Consider the following 16125-nt stretch of genomic DNA (forward strand, 5'->3'; position numbering starts at 1 on the left):
TATAGCACTGATGTTCTCGCAGTTTTTGAGACCCACGCCGGAGGTGATCGTGCCGGGCGCATATGTCAGAACATAGGGTTTGATCAGAATTTTCGTGTGGATTCGGTGGGCCAGAGTGGAGGTCTATGGTTGTTGTGGAAATCTGATGTGGGAGATGTCGAAATCGTGAAACACTCCGATCAGTTTATTCACGCTAGAATCAGAAAGGGAGTGGATACTCTAAACTTGGTGGCTGTCTATGCAGCACCGACTGCAACCAGGCGCAGTGGGCTCTGGGAACAACTCAAGGAAGTAGTACAGCTGGCGAGTGAGCCAGTGGTTATTGGTGGGGATTTTAACACGATCCTTCGGCTTGATGAAAGGATGGGCGGAAGCGGACGACTTTCTCAAGATTCCTTGGAGTTTGGGAGCTGGATAAACGCCAGTTCACTCATTGATATGGGATTTCGAGGTCAGCAATTTACATGGAAGAGAGGACGAGCGGAGAGTCTCTTTATCGCGAAACGTTTGGACCGTGTTCTCTGTTGCCCTCATGCCCGACTCAAATGGCAGGAGGCAACAGTAACACACTTACCTTTTCTTGCGTCTGACCATGCTCCATTATACGTTGATTTGGAGCCTATACTACAGACGAACAAGAGTCGTCGTCCATTTCGCTTTGAGGCGGCATGGCTAACTCATGAGGGGTTTAAAGATCTAGTGACAGCCTCGTGGGATAGTAATCTGGATACGAGACTGGCGCTAAAGAAGTTACAAGGAGTTCTGAAAAGATGGAATAAGGAAGTGTTTGGTAATGTTCAGAGAAGGAAAGAAAGGCTCTTGACTGAGATTCTGGATGTTCAAAAGAGGATCGAAGGTAATCCAACGAATGAACTACTACAGAAGGAGAGTAGTTTGACAAATGAGTTTGATGTAGTGTTGGAGCAGGAGGAGATTATTTGGTATCAAAAATCTCGTGAGAAGCTCCTTACACAAGGAGATCGCAATACAAAATTCTTTCACACTTCAACGATCATCCGTAGGAGGAAGAACAGGATTGAGATGCTAAAAGATGAGCAGGGGCAGTGGCTGACCAATGGAGAAGAGCTAGAGAAGTTGGCGATCGCCTACTACAGGAGACTTTATTCTTTGGATGATGTGGAACAATCAGTGGAAGCATTACCTCGGGGGAGCTTCGCGACGCTGTCATATGCGGATAAACATGATTTGCAGCGGCCTTTCACTGCAGATGAGATAGCGACAGCGATCAGAAACATGGGAAGCTTCAAAGCCCCAGGGCCGGATGGATTTCAACCAGTGTTCTACCAGCGATGTTGGGATACGGTTGGAAGCTCGGTGATTCAGTTTGTGCTCGACTTCTTTAGAACGGGGGAATTACCGCAGAACACAAACAATGCAGTCTTGGTGCTTATCGCGAAGGTTGTGAGACCTGAGAGAATAATGCAATTCAGACCAATAAGCCTCTGCAATGTCTTATTTAAAACGATCACAAAGACATTGGTGGGAAGGATGAAAGGGATCATGAACAAAATCATCGGGCCAGCACAATCAAGTTCTCTTCCAGGCCGACTTACCACAGATAATATAGTGGTAGTCCAAGAAGCAGTCCATTCGATGCGCCGGAAGAAGGGCAGGAAGGGTTGGATGCTGTTGAAATTGGATCTCGAAAAGGCTTTCGACAGGATACGCTGGGATTTTTTGGAAGATACTTTACAGGCAGCCGGGTTCCCTGATACTTGCGTAAGGTGGATTATGCAATGTGTTACAGGACCATCGATGAGTCTGTTGTGGAACGGAGAGATGACTGATAGTTTCAAGCCACTGAGGGGCTTACGGCAGGGAGACCCCTTGTCTCCTTATCTTTTTGTTCTGTGTATGGAACGGCTTTGCCACCTTATTGATCGAGCTGTAGTGGAGAACAATTGGAAACCTATACGACTATCACGAGGAGGACCGTTGTTATCCCATATCTTGTTTGCAGACGACCTTATACTGTTTGCGGAGGCCTCAGTTGCTCAGATACGTGTCATTAGAGGTGTACTGGAAAGATTCTGCTTAGCATCTGGCCAGAAAGTCAACTTGGAGAAATCCAAAATATTCTTCTCTTTGAATGTTTCGCAGGAGATGGGAAGAATGATTAGTCATGAGAGTGGTATTCAAACAACACATGACCTGGGCAAATATCTTGGCATGCCGGTGTTGCAGAAGCGGATTAACAAGGACACCTTTGGAGAGGTCCTTGAAAGGGTTTCATCTCGCCTTGCAGGTTGGAAGAGCAAGACGCTGAGCTTTGCGGGCCGTGTGACACTTACCAAATCGGTACTGTCGTCAATTCCGGTACATACCATGAGTACAATTATGCTTCCACAGAGTACCCTTGATCAACTAGACAGACTTGCGCGCAACTTTCTCTGGGGGAGCTCCTCAGACCAACGGAAGCTTCATCTCGTGGCATGGGACAAAATTTGCCAACATAAGAATGAAGGAGGTTTAGGAATCCGGCGCTCAAAAGAGATGAATAAGGCACTGATAGCAAAAGTTGGATGGCGAGTTATGAATAATGAGCAAAGTTTATGGGCTCAGGTGGTGAGAAAGAAATACAGCGTAGGTGATCTCAAAGATATGAGATGGATGATGGCTAAAGGAACTTGGTCTTCTACTTGGAGAAGCGTGGGTCTCGGACTAAGAGAAGTAGTGGCTCGAGGGCATAGATGGGTGCTCGGAGACGGAAGACAGATTAAGTTTTGGTCAGATACTTGGCTATCGGATGATCCTCTATTGCTATCGCTCACATCTGTTCTGCCACAAGGTCAAGAAAATCAACTAATCAGAGATTTGTGGAAGGACGGCATTGGCTGGGATTTGGAGAACATTGCTCCGTATCTTACAGAGGATAAACGACTTGAGCTTCTTGCAGTCGTGCCTGATCACGTAACTGGAGCGAAGGATAGAGTAGCTTGGAAAGGAACCAATAATGGAAGCTTTTCTGTAAAGTCAGCCTACAGGCTGTTAACTTCTGTTGTCTCACCGAGACAGAACATGGAGAGGTTCTATCAACGTATATGGACGGTCGTAGCTCCGGAGAGAGTACGATGTTTCCTGTGGCTAGCTGGACAGCAAGTTATCATGACCAATTGTGAGAGATACAGACGGCATCTTGGTGCTGCGAACACGTGTGAAGTCTGTAAGGGAGCTCCAGAGACGGTATTACATGTTCTTCGGGATTGTCCAGCAATGGAAGGAATATGGAATCGTGTGGTTCCAATGGGTAAAAGACAGACTTTCTTTACCCAGCCACTACTTCAATGGCTGTTTACAAACCTGGGGGATAACCAGATGATAGGAGAGAGCACATGGTCCACCTTTTTTGCAGTAACGGTATGGTGGGCATGGAAATGGAGGTGTGGAAATGTTTTTGGGGACACTCGATTGTGCAGAGACAGAGTAAAATTTGTCAAGGATAAAGCAACAGAGGTGACCAGAGCAACATGCGCCCTAGGAAATCAGAACAGTGTGCCGCAACGAGAGGAGAGAAGAATAGGGTGGATAGGTCCGCGAGATGAGTGGATTAAACTCAATACAGACGGGGCATCACATGGAAACCCTGGTGATGCAACTGCAGGTGGGGTGTTGAGAAACAAATTTGGAGATTGGTGCGGAGGCTTTGCAATGAATATTGGTCGATGCTCTGCTCCACTGGCAGAATTGTGGGGGGTGTATTATGGACTGGTATTGGCATGGGAAAGGGGGATCACAAGGTTGGAGCTAGAGGTGGATTCAGCAGTTGTGGTTGGATTTCTTAAGACAGGAATTGAGGAGACTCACCCACTGTCGTTCCTGGTACGTCTGTGCCATGGCTATCTTTCAAAGGACTGGATTGTCCGAATTGATCACGTGTATAGGGAAGCTAACCGTCTAGCCGATGGGTTAGCCAACTATGCTTTTACTTTACCATTAGGAATTCATAGTTTCGATTACGTACCATCTGATGTAATTTCGATTCTTGAGGATGATGTCTTAGGCGTTTCTCGTCTTAGACATGTAGTGATGTCGTAGTTGTCGGACTTTTTTCTAATAATATAGGGAGGCTTTTCTCCCTTTTGCCCACCAAAAAAAAAATATACTCTTTATATTCTAACTACATTGGTTTCTATGAATCTTTTAAAAGATACTAGGATCTTGGTCTGCACGTAGTGCGGATATATATTACTAACTTAATTTATTTGTAAAAGATTTAAATTGCCAATATATAATAGATTTACAATATTTTTTTATAAAAATATAGGTTACATATGCCTTAATTTCTTATTTTTATGTATGTTTATAAGAATATATTTTGTTAGTTTTGTTTATAAAATAAGCATTTGGTTTGTACCTACTTATGTTACTTTTCAAAATTTTTCAAATTTTTTTTTTTAATTTTTATGTTTTCTTAAAAAGGAATCTATATGTTACATGTGTAGAAATTATAAAAGAAGAAGTCTAGTTTATTATCTGCTTCCTTCTTTTCAATGTGATTTCATTTTTGTAATAAAGTTGTAGCTAAATTTATAAGAGAAATAATTTACATAATTAAGTTGAAATACTAATCTGATCTGAAGTATTTGATTTACAATTTTATATAAATGATAAGATTCATGAATTAATTTTGGTAATATATTACAAATTAGCATTAAATTTACTATTACTATTAGACTATACAATATTATTTTTACTGGACTGACTGACCTATGTTTAGTGACAATGAGTTAACATATTTTAGTGAAGTATCTTATTTTTTTTAGTGGCAGATTTTGTAATCTAATTATATGATTTAATGGTGCTGTTATTCAATTCAAGGAAAATGTAGGAAATGCTTTCAAATTATGTAGCTTTGTAATTAAAAAGAACTATGCCATTTTTAGGCTACATATAATGTTTTATTCACCGGAGACCTTTAATTTGCGTCCAGTGTTATATTTCTATCCTATGAGGAATTTACTGTAAGTTCACTGGGATTATCTGTGTCTATTTCTATCATTTTCGTTCACTGAGGAGTTAAATTATTCACCACCATACCTCTTTTCTATAAAAGAGATGCTCTCTCTGACTCTTTTTAGAGCTTTGGTTACATCTTTCTCACCAGTGTTTTTTGTTTGTCGGTCTCTTCGGGATCAGAAAAGGTAATCAAGACTGTTGGAATAAATAATTCAGGAAGATATTACTCATGCTTTCGAGCAGGACACCGGCTTTCATATTTCTGCCTAGAGAAACTCCGGCTCAAACCCGGCTCCATCTCTGCCTCCATGTAAAATAGAAGATTTCTACTAAAAGTGATTTTTTTCATTTTTAGAATATGGAAGTCTTTAACCTAATTTCCGACTATGAACAACATATATAAGGAAGATCCATACCCTAAAAAGAAGGTTTGGCTATCCAATACATAAATACCAGAGTTAGGCGGATATAACTAGGGTTCATATACCAAACATTGTAGTCCGGCTCTAAAGATCAATAATACAATACTTTTGATCTCTTTTCCTGCTTGTCATCTGCTTACTTAACGTTTTATAGTGTCATCAACGTACCTGCATGAATCTACCCTAACATTTTGACGCTGTAAGGAAGGAAGTAATCTAGACTATGTAACGATGATGGAGTGAGCATAATGAGCAGTTTTGGCCACCCTGGCTGAAATTGAGTTGTGGGCCATGATTGACGCCGTGTTAAGTCAAATCACTGAGTTGCACATAGCTCGGAATAATAACGCCTATACAGACAATCCTGAACTTCTCTCGCAGGTTCAAGTCTTGTAGAACACAATGAACGAGCACTCCACACTGTTGGAGCAAAGTGTGAGAAAACTTTCACAAATCGAAGCCAAAAACTTTCACAATGAACAACATGCAATGAATCGGTTGTATGACGAACTTGATGAAACGGAGGTGGTGGCGTCACGAATATAGCTTGATGAACTGGAGGTGGTGACGGATTCGTAACGACAGACCAGCTTCTTCATCTCACTAAAGAAGAGGAGACAAGATGAAAAACAGACGGAGACAGAGAGAAGAGGCAGATGAATAAGAAACGAGCAGGTTCTCAGCAGCTTATCAGACCTCGACGAAGACTGAGGTGGTGGCGGTTATGCCATGGTGGAGGCAGAGGAGTTAGGGTTAATTTTTGTGTATTTTTAGATTTAGTTTCTAAACCAGGTTTATCTGTAAACCGGTTTAATTTATAAATCAAATTATTTGTAAACCGATTTTAATTCATAAATAAAATTTATTTTATTTTCAATTACAAATAAATTTCGATTTAATTTTTAGTTATTTTATTTATAATTATAAATTTCACCTAGCAAACTATAATAAGTGCATATCATATGATTCGAAGACAATAGCATTCATAAAACTGCTATAATATAGAGAAGACCTATTATAGCTGGGGCATACATACCAGTTTTTATAAGACTATCTATAGCATATAATAGCGTTTTCTTACGCTAAGAAAGACCATTTATTGTAGTGATTTTTTTGGGTAGACACATCTTCTCTCATTTCATCCAATGAATCACTCTCCTTGGAGGGGTTTAACTCCACCAGAAGTGTGCAAGGGCACTAGCTAATTTCTCGTAAATCTCCAAAGAAAAAAAAACACTGGATATAACATGAATGGGGAAAGCCAAAGAAATTAATTTTATCATGGCTTCCTTTCCACCTTTAGGCAACCATTTAATTGACGACCCACTCACTATATTTGTTAATCTTACCTTAATGAACGCAATGAGCTCGCAGTTTGACCCATTGATATCTGCAGAATGCTAAGATAATTGCCCATACCTCCCTCACTTTGAATACCCTAAACAGTTTTAATTGACTCCTTTGTTGTCCCATGAAATCATTTTCCAAAGAGCAAATATGGTTTATCAAAATTTATACATTGTCCCGATGCTTTTCCATTAGTTTGGAAAAATTTCATAACTTCATCACATTTACGGGGTTTCTTTTTACAAAATAAAAATTTATCATCTGCAAAACTTAGGTGAGACACTAGAGGACTATCACATGAATATTGCATCCCCGTTATCTTACCCTCAACGTCTACATGATTTAGGGAGCTAACTAGAGCTCCCATGCATAAGATAAAGATAAAATGAGACAAAAGATCCCCGCTTCGGTGTAATATTCCCTTTGGGTCGCCATTTAAAAGCACATGGTACTTAATAGACTTAATACATTTCATAATCGAACCGATTCACATATGTAAGAATCCCATCTTCTCCATTATTGCCTCATTTAAATCCCACTCCATCATTTTTTGCTTATGTTTGTCTTTATTGTCATTTGCTTATGACGTTCATTTGGATTCGTTCGCGGCACATAAAACATCTTTTGAGCTATCAAAATACAATCTATAAACTATCTCTCATCAATAAACGCCGACTGGATTTCAGATATGAAGTTGGGTATAATCTTCTCTAAGCGCTAGCGTAATAGCTTCCTCATTTTGAATACCCAAAACTGTTTTACTCGACTCCTTTGTTGTCCCATGAAATCATTTGCCAAAAAGCAAAAAATGATTTATCAAAATTTATTCATTGTCCCAATGCTTTTCCATTAGTTTGGAAGAAAATCATAACTTCATCATATTCACGGAGTTCCTCCTTACAAAAAAATAGTCAACATCTGCAAATTGAAGTGAGACACTAGAGGACTAGCACATGCATATTGCACACCCTTTATTTTACCCTGAACTTCTACATGATTTACAAAGCTAACTTGAGCTCCCGTGCGTAAGATAAAAATAAAATGAGACAAAAGATCTCCTTCATGTTATCCTCCGCTTCGGTGTAATATTCCCTTTTTGGGTCGCCATTTAAAGCACATGGTACTTAATAGACTTAATCATTTCATAATTGAACCGATCCACATATGTGAAAATCCCATCTTTTCCATTATTGCCTCAATGAAATTCCACTCCATCATGTTTTATCGTCATTCGGTATGTGACGTCCATTTGGATTCGTACGCAACACATAAAACATCTCGTGAGTTATCAAAATATTATCTATAAAATATATCTCATCGATAAAGGCCGACTAAATTTCAGATATGAAAGTTGGGCATAATAACATAATAGTTGGCAACACTTAACTAGTCTGGACCACTTCTACGGAGGTCATGATATCAATGTATAATTCAAAAATAAAAATAAAAAATAGCTTTGAAATAATCTTATAACTAACATGGTAAAAACTGATCGGTCTAAATTGTATCATTTCTTAGGGTCGATCAATCTTTGGAATATTGCAAATGTTCATCTTGCGAGTCCTGATGCTATTATCCCTTGAAATGGAAAATCATTGACTATATAGATCAACTCGCCTTTGACTATTGTAAGAATATATTAGCTTCTTATACAACTATCTTTACCACTCTTTTGTTGATATTTTACAACAAGAGTAAGGTAAGTTAACCGAAGATTTTTATTCTAAATTGGGTAATCAAAGGCCTTCTCCCTCCATTTACTTTTTCATTAATTTATTTAAAAAAACTGTTGACAAAATAGTGAAAAGACAAAAGAAAATTACACTGAAGAAGAAGCTCTCTCCAGATCTCTTCCATGGCGACCTTGATTCATTGTCAGTGATCACCTCTCTCAGTTTCTATATCTCAAGCGATGCCGAATCATAGCTCTAGAAGCTCGGAGAAGTCGTCTCTGTTCCGGAGATCCAAAACGTTGCCGACGGGATCATACCGAAGATTTACAACTCCTCTGGTTCCAACTTACAGATACGACTCCGCCTCTGATCTTCGACGGGACGGTGACGGTGGCAGCTGCGACAGTGACACCACTAACTCCGCGGTGGCGGTGCTGAACTCTGAATCGGCGCCGAGTCAAGTTTTGGCGACTCAATCACCGAGTCAAAGGATAACTAAGCTGTGGACTCATTTTTCTCTTACTCATTGTGTATGTTATGTTTTTTTTTCTCTGTCTTCACCAATTCAAGCATAGTGAGTTGTTTGGCGTTTTCTAATGTTTTTTTTAACTCTTGTTGCAGCTCAAATTCATTTGTTCATTTTCTTTTCTTTATGTGATGTTTCTTCGAGCTAAAGTTGCAAAACTAGAGGTATGTTTCTTTCTTTTTTTTGTTATTCTGGTCGGAACTGGACACTATGTTTGAAAAAACCTCAGACTTTTCTTTCTGTATTAAGTTTACAAGAGAGAGAGTGAGAGTTTTTTTTTATTTTTATTTTTTTATTTATTTAAATTGGTGTTATCTCCCAACTTCTGCTTTCTTGTCACAGGCAGAGAACTCCATCCTTTTAACAAGATGTAGCAGAAGCAGTAGCAACAACGAGAATCCACAGATGGAAGATGTTAATAATAGAGCTGTTGTTTTATACAGTGTGATTATGACTATAGCCTTACCCATTTTGTTGTACATGTATCTAGACGATCTCTCATACGTCAAGAATCTACTGAAACGAACAAACAAGAAGAAGAAAGAAGAAGAGGTTCCCTTGAAGAAAAGAATAGCTTATTCATTGGATGTGTGTTTTTCAGTATATCCATATGCTAAGCTACTCGCCCTTCTCTTCGCAACGGTAGTTCTTATAGTATACGGTGGCTTAGCGTTGTATGCAGTCAGCGATTGTGGGGTGGATGAAGCCCTTTGGCTTTCGTGGACTTTTGTGGCGGATTCAGGGAACCACGCTGATAGGATAGGCGTCGGACCGAGGATAGTTTCCGTGGCTATAAGCGCAGGAGGCATGTTGATATTCGCTACAATGCTTGGACTCATTTCAGATGCTATCTCGAAGATGGTGGATTCTCTGAGGAAAGGGAAAAGTGAAGTCCTTGAAAGCAATCATATACTAATACTTGGATGGAGTGACAAATTGGTAATTTGTGCTTTTTTGTGTAATGTTGGCAATAAAATAAAATTAAAAAAGCTTAGAAACAGAGAAAATCATCTTGTATTGATGTGTAGGGTTCCCTTTTGAAGCAGCTGGCAATAGCAAATAAAAGCATTGGTGGAGGTGTTGTAGTGGTGCTAGCGGAAAGAGACAAGGAAGAGATGGAGAATGATATTGCCAAATTCGAATTTGATTTGATGGGAACATCAGTTATATGTAGAAGTGGTAGTGCACTTATACTCGCTGATTTAAAGAAGGTCAAGTTTCTGTTTCTAAGCTTAAAATTTTGCATTAAGTCTTCATCTGACAAGTGAAAGCGTTTGATCGATCGACAGGTTTCAGTTTCAAATGCGCGTGCTATCATTGTACTTGGATCTGATGAAAACGCTGATCAGGTTGTTTCTTGCTCTCTCCATCACTATGGTAATGCTGTTTCTTGTCAAGTATTAATTGCTTTTAGGATTAGTTTAAACAGAGCGATGCACGTGCGTTAAGGGTGGTTCTCAGTCTAACGGGAGTGAAGGAGGGTTTGAAAGGGCATGTTGTGGTTGAAATGTGTGATCTTGACAACGAGCCATTGGTAAAGCTTGTTGGTGGGGAGCGCATTGAAACAGTTGTAGCTCATGATGTGATTGGACGCTTAATGATACAATGCGCTCTTCAACCTGGCCTTGCGCAGGTTAGTCTCTCTAAATGAGGAAACTCCGTCCATCATTTACGAGAAACTTTAGAAAAATGAAAAGCAGAGATGCATGTATCCTTCTGCTTTTAACTCTTCTTATATTACCGTTGTCAGATATGGGAGGATATATTGGGCTTTGAGAATGCTGAATTTTACATAAAGAAGTGGCCTCAGCTTGATGGTCGCCGTTTTGAAGATGTCCTCCTTTCATTTCCAAATGCTATTCCCTGCGGAGTGAAGATTGCAGTGGATGGGAAAATAGTTTTGAATCCGAGTGACAACTATGTTCTGGAAGAAGGAGATGAAATACTTGTTATAGCCGAGGATGATGACACTTATGCTCCTGGTTCACTTCCTGAGGTTTGCTTCCCTCCCTCTCATGTAAATATATGCATAAAATTGTTGGACATCCTGAATCTACTTTGCCATTGACAATATGTACCCTGTCAAGCTAACATGAGTTCATAATATAGTTATATCAGTTCATCATGTACATAGAGATGTGTTCACATTGTAGGTGCGGATGTGTCATTTTCCAAAAATGCAGAATCCCCCAAAATATCCAGAGAAAATACTATTTTGTGGTTGGCGCCGTGACATTGATGATATGATCAAGGTGCATGTTATATAAAATAAGAACTACAGCATAAATAAGTTGATGGTAGTAGATATACTATCTTGTGGGTAATATACTTTTCTATTCCTATAGGTGCTAGAAGCTCTGCTTGCGCCTGGATCAGAGTTGTGGATGTTTAATGAGGTTCCAGATCAGGAAAGAGAGAAAAAGCTGACAGATGCAGGATTGAATATATCCAAATTGGTGAATATAAGTCTTGTGCATAGGCAGGGAAATGCAGTCATTAGGCGTCATTTAGAGAGTTTACCTCTAGAAACTTTTGACTCGGTAAGTTGTTTGGTTTCTTTTTGCTTTGTCTGGTTGATGTAGCTTGAGAATACATATGCCATGTTACCAAATCAAATTGCAGATCTTAATTCTTGCAGAACAGTCACTGGAAAACTCTATTGTTCATTCAGACTCCCGATCTCTTGCCACGCTTCTCCTTATTCGAGATATACAGGTACATATCCTATGGCTTCTAATAGGGCTGTTTCAATTCGGATTTCGGTCAGTAACGGTTTGGCTTTTTGTTTTTCAGTATTTTGGTTTATAAAAATTAACTATAATATTAAAACTATACTAAATTTGGTGTGACTCGGTTGTATACTATCGATATATGTTTATTCGGTTTTATACTAAAAAAGACCATAACTATATTTATCTTTAATTTATATTATTAAAATCAAATTTATTAAAAGATTTTTTCAGTACTCTAAATTTTAAATATAATGTTTGTTTTATTTAACTAGTACAAAATAATTAGTTTAAAAAATTATTATAATTTTAGTAAAGTAAAAATAAAAACTTAGAAATATCATAATATTATTAAATAACTAAATTGTAGCACAAATGTGTCAATAAAAACTTTAAGTTAAAACAAAATAACAAATTAGTCAAATTGGCGTCTTAAATATCAAAGTCAAATCAAATTGGCGTCTTATATATCAGTTATATCACAAAAAAAAAACTATATATATATATATCAGTTATATTATATAATTTATATATAATTGTACTATTCTATTTCAATTAGTCCATTTATTCGGTTTGATTGATAAGTATATTTGAACCATATTCATACACTGCATTTTCTTAAAAATAACATCCGTTCAATTAATACGGTATTACCAAATCCAAACCACTTTCTCTATTTCAGTTCGTTTTAATTGATTCAGTTTTATCGGATTGAACATCTTTCTAAACAAAACAAACATGTTGTGGGGTTGTCATTTACATTGCTTCGTGCTCTTATGTACCATTTCATTTCAGTTAGTTTTTTTAGTATATGAAAATCTTTATGTATGCCTGTCCCAACAAATATATGACTACTAACGAGAGCTGCTGTTTTCCTATGTTAATCGACAGTCTAAACGGCTTCCCTGCAAAGATTCAAAATCAAACGTGTTCCCAAGTAGCTGTTGGATCCGTAAAATGCAGCAAGCTTCAGATAAATCCATTGTGATAAGTGAAATTCTGGACTCAAGAACAAAGAACCTTGTCTCTGTCTCCAGAATAAGTGATTACGTACTATCCAACGAGCTAGTTAGTATGGCTCTTGCTATGGTCGCAGAAGATAAACAAATAAACCGTGTTTTGGAAGAGCTTTTCGCTGAGAAGGTACATAAGAATGTAACGTGCTTTGCCAAATGATATCAATTTTCTCTGATGAGTATAGTTATTTTTGCTGCAGGGTAACGAATTGTGCATAAGACCTGCAGAATTCTACATATATGACCAAGAAGAGGTTTGCTTCTATGATATAATGAGAAGGGCTCGTCAAAGACAAGAAATCATAATCGGTTATCGCCTTGCGGGTATGGACCAAGCTGTTATAAATCCTTCAGATAAATCAAAGCTTAGAAAATGGTCGCTTGATGATGTTTATGTAGTCATTGCTTCATGTCAGTAACTAACAAAACCGTAGATGACCTCTTCATGTGTTAACACCTAATCTCTGAGTAATAGAGATTTGCTTATCAGAGCAACCAAAAAAAAACAAGAATATAAACCATTTGCATTTTATGGAGAGATGGTAAGAAGAAGAAGAAGCAATCTAGACGCCAAATATTACGACACATTTTCATTGAATCACAAAGAAACAGAGAATTATTTTATTGTACAGTTCAAGGCAAAAAACACTCTTGAATCAAATGAATATCTTGTTTTGGTTCTTCTTTTTTTATGAAAGATACAAGTTAAATGAAGTTAATTGCAGGAGAATCCACAATTAGTAAAAAAATAAAAATAAAAGAGTCACCTGTTATGGTATGTGATTGATCAGAGAGTAGCATCAAGAGCATACTCCAATTGATACGACTTGGGGACTGTACAAACCACGTCACACCACTCGATCTCCCCCCAAATCTCATCGCCACTCTTAGGCCTCTCAAGAGTAATTACCGCACACCAAACAACCTTTTTCTTATCGCCACCGTTAGGCACGAGCTCGGCCCACACAACCGCCAACTTCCCACCATAATCAACCAACTGAAAACCATAACTGACAAACTTAGGCAGTCCTTTCAAACCCTTTAACTTCCTCCAGTGCCCTGCCTTGGTGTCATACCATTTGAACTCTTCGGAACGATAACGGTACAGTACCTTTTCAACCACGCAACAGGAAAACCATCCCAAACTCGGTTTCCAACCCCAAAACCTTTCCCATTGACCGTTTTTGGGTTTGTAAACCGAATCGCCAGAGGATCCAAACATGTAAACTTTTTTTCTAACCACTAAGCTTACAAAAGCGTGAGGGGTCGACCCCTCAGGGTCCCAAGTTCGAGTGTTTGGATTGCAGCCTCTTGTTACATATATCTTTCTATCAAGGACATCGACCATTGGGTCCACCCACATGTTTCCCGGCTCGCTTGAGGATGGAGCATCCTCAAGGGGGCCGCCGATGTTGTAGATATCATTGGAAGGTCCGCTAATAAGACCAGACCAGTGCGCAGGAGCAGAATGGGGAACTGAGGTTGGAACCAAAACATACCCACTTGACCCGTTATTCACGTTTCTGTCAGGTTTCAGGCAGAGAGTGAACCAGCGAGGGTTAGGGTCATGATCGGACCCAAAGCACACATAGAGACAACTCTCAGTGCGGCCTAATGTATATCGGATCTTGTACAGCTCAGGTGAGGCGATGAGTGATTGAAATCTTTTGGAGACGAGGGTGAGTGTTGGGTAGTGCAATGTGGAGACGCGTGCGAAGCAGGTCAACAGCAAATCATCTGGAAGTGAAGGAAGTGGGGAGGATTGCTCTGTCGTCGCCTTACCTTTCCTGTCTGGGGAAGTCATTGGTCGGATCAGGGAGAAGAGATCGCTATTTATAAGCTTTCAGAGGCCTTAACTACTCGGTCTCACGCGATTGCCCGTCAGAAAAATTCTTGAGACGTCGTCAAATGCGTTGTGAACTTGGTCAATATTTAGACGTGGGTATCATATTAATATTTACATGTGGGAATAAAGACTTCTGTGGAACAAAGGAAAAGAAAGCATATGGTCAATGTATAAATTATTTTCTTTGGAAAGCGAATTTCTTGAACAGTGAAAGACTCATCAATCAAAATTATCTTGGGTATTCAAAATGAAAGAGGTATGAAAATTTATATATAAACATATAAAAGGATATCAGTGAAAGACTCATCAATCAAAATTATCTTGGGTATTCAAAATGAAAGAGGTATGAAAATTTATATATAAACATATAAAAGGATATCAGTGGATCAAAATGTAAACTCTCTGCTCTAGCGAAGAAAATATTACAAAATAGAATTAATGGGTGGCCAGCTATATAGTCATCAAGCAACGTTCAAATTCTACTTATACTCAAGCAATCGAGCTTCATCAAGCCGTTGCTTCTTTAAAACCGCCTTTGTTTCATTCACAACAACAAGACCGTCTTTTCAGCACTACTTTACTACTACAAATCGCTGTTGCTTTTTTTTTCAGATAACCACTTCTAATGCTGCTTTAACAAGCTGCAGTACCATACTTTGAAAATATATTCAATCTCACACGTGTTACCATGTATGAGCTTGCTGGAGAGTATTGAAAGATGTGGAAGATCGACCCAAACCCAAAATCAAGATATACATCAATATATTAGAATAGAGAACTTATCTTTAATATTCCATATTAGTTTAGGAATTATGTTTAGTTATCTACTCATCTATATGCATATTGTAATCTATTCACCATGAGAGTCAATAATATTTCTTCCAATTCTATACTCTCATCAATCTATCAACTAGCTGTGATGGAGGCGAGGTGTTGTGTCGTGTTATCTCCAACATCAAATCGAGTTTTTCTTTCCTTAAAAAACTCACAGCAAAAAAAATTTATACAAAATCAAAATATGGTGTAAAGAGCTTTATTTTCAGAGGAACTAAATAGTGATTTACAAAGGTACAACAAAATAATCTACATCAAATAAATCTAGAGCTTAAATTCTACAGCAAAAAAACATAAAGCTACAGCTTATTTCAATCACCTATTTTATAATAGAGTTCATCTATTTCAGAGGAAAATATAAAGTAAAGTTATTTTTTACCTCTACAGGTGAAAATAACATATCTCTATATTTTCTTCTATATATATACAGAGGAACTCTATTATAAATACATACATTTGAACAGTTTTACTTCTATAATATATTTTTTTATTTTATAGAAAAATATAGAGATAAAAATAAAGTTGGGTTGGAAATGATCTTAGAAAATCATGGTTGTTACATAAACATTGATAATGATGTATATAAACTTGGGTTGGCAGAAAAGTAGAAAAATAGTTTGTAAAAACTGGAAAAAAGTTTGCTATAAGTTGACATTTGTGACATATGCAAATGCTGCTTTCTTATCAATAATAAAATCCAAAAATAGCCAAAATCCCAACAATCTAATAAAATCTTACGGCGACGAAATCTCCTA

General features: G+C 38.2%; 2 protein-coding genes across 5 annotated transcripts; one reads left to right on the plus strand and one right to left on the minus strand.

The window, feature by feature from the left end:
* The first annotated feature begins 8102 nt into the window (after positions 1-8102).
* LOC106402803 (probable ion channel POLLUX) lies at positions 8103-13288 on the plus strand. Of its 4 annotated transcripts, none has more exons than XR_007322416.1 (12): positions 8108-8949; positions 9041-9109; positions 9288-9884; positions 9974-10156; positions 10235-10294; positions 10375-10578; positions 10696-10941; positions 11099-11197; positions 11291-11485; positions 11584-11660; positions 12566-12817; positions 12891-13222. XR_007322416.1 is itself a non-coding variant. In XM_013843599.3 (12 exons), the coding sequence occupies exons 1-12, from the start codon at positions 8659-8661 to the stop codon at positions 13107-13109; spliced, it is 2478 nt and encodes an 825-aa protein (XP_013699053.2). In that variant the 5' UTR covers positions 8191-8658; the 3' UTR covers positions 13110-13288. The 4 variants fall into 4 exon arrangements, 3 of the variants coding, with proteins under 3 accessions (XP_013699054.2, XP_013699053.2, XP_013699052.2); XM_013843599.3 differs by having other exon boundaries at positions 8191-8949; positions 11129-11197; positions 11568-11660; positions 12891-13288; XM_013843598.3 differs by having other exon boundaries at positions 8194-8949; positions 11568-11660; positions 12891-13288.
* Positions 13289-13473: 185 nt separating this feature from the next.
* Positions 13474-15427, minus strand: LOC106402804 (F-box/kelch-repeat protein At4g39550-like). The gene has a single exon (XM_048754647.1). The coding sequence runs from the start codon at positions 14492-14494 to the stop codon at positions 13478-13480; it is 1017 nt and encodes a 338-aa protein (XP_048610604.1). The 5' UTR covers positions 14495-15427; the 3' UTR covers positions 13474-13477.
* Between the last annotated feature and the right edge of the window lie 698 nt (positions 15428-16125).

The sequence above is a fragment of the Brassica napus genome, chromosome A2 (genome assembly GCF_020379485.1).
Source record: "Brassica napus cultivar Da-Ae chromosome A2, Da-Ae, whole genome shotgun sequence".
NCBI classification, from domain to species: domain Eukaryota; kingdom Viridiplantae; phylum Streptophyta; class Magnoliopsida; order Brassicales; family Brassicaceae; genus Brassica; species Brassica napus.

What these genes read in the sequence shown, in the direction of transcription:
- LOC106402803 (XM_013843598.3), top strand. Translation starts at nt 8,659, where the DNA reads ATGCCGAATCATAGCTCTAGAAGCTCGGAGAAGTCGTCTCTGTTCCGG. An exon ending in ATTTTTCTCTTACTCATTGT is followed by an intron (nt 8,950 to 9,040) that starts GTATGTTATGTT and finishes CTCTTGTTGCAG; the next exon opens with CTCAAATTCATTTGTTCATT. An exon ending in CTGATGAAAACGCTGATCAG is followed by an intron (nt 10,295 to 10,374) that starts GTTGTTTCTTGC and finishes TAGTTTAAACAG; the next exon opens with AGCGATGCACGTGCGTTAAG.
- LOC106402804 (XM_048754647.1), bottom strand. Translation starts at nt 14,494, where the DNA reads ATGACTTCCCCAGACAGGAAAGGTAAGGCGACGACAGAGCAATCCTCC.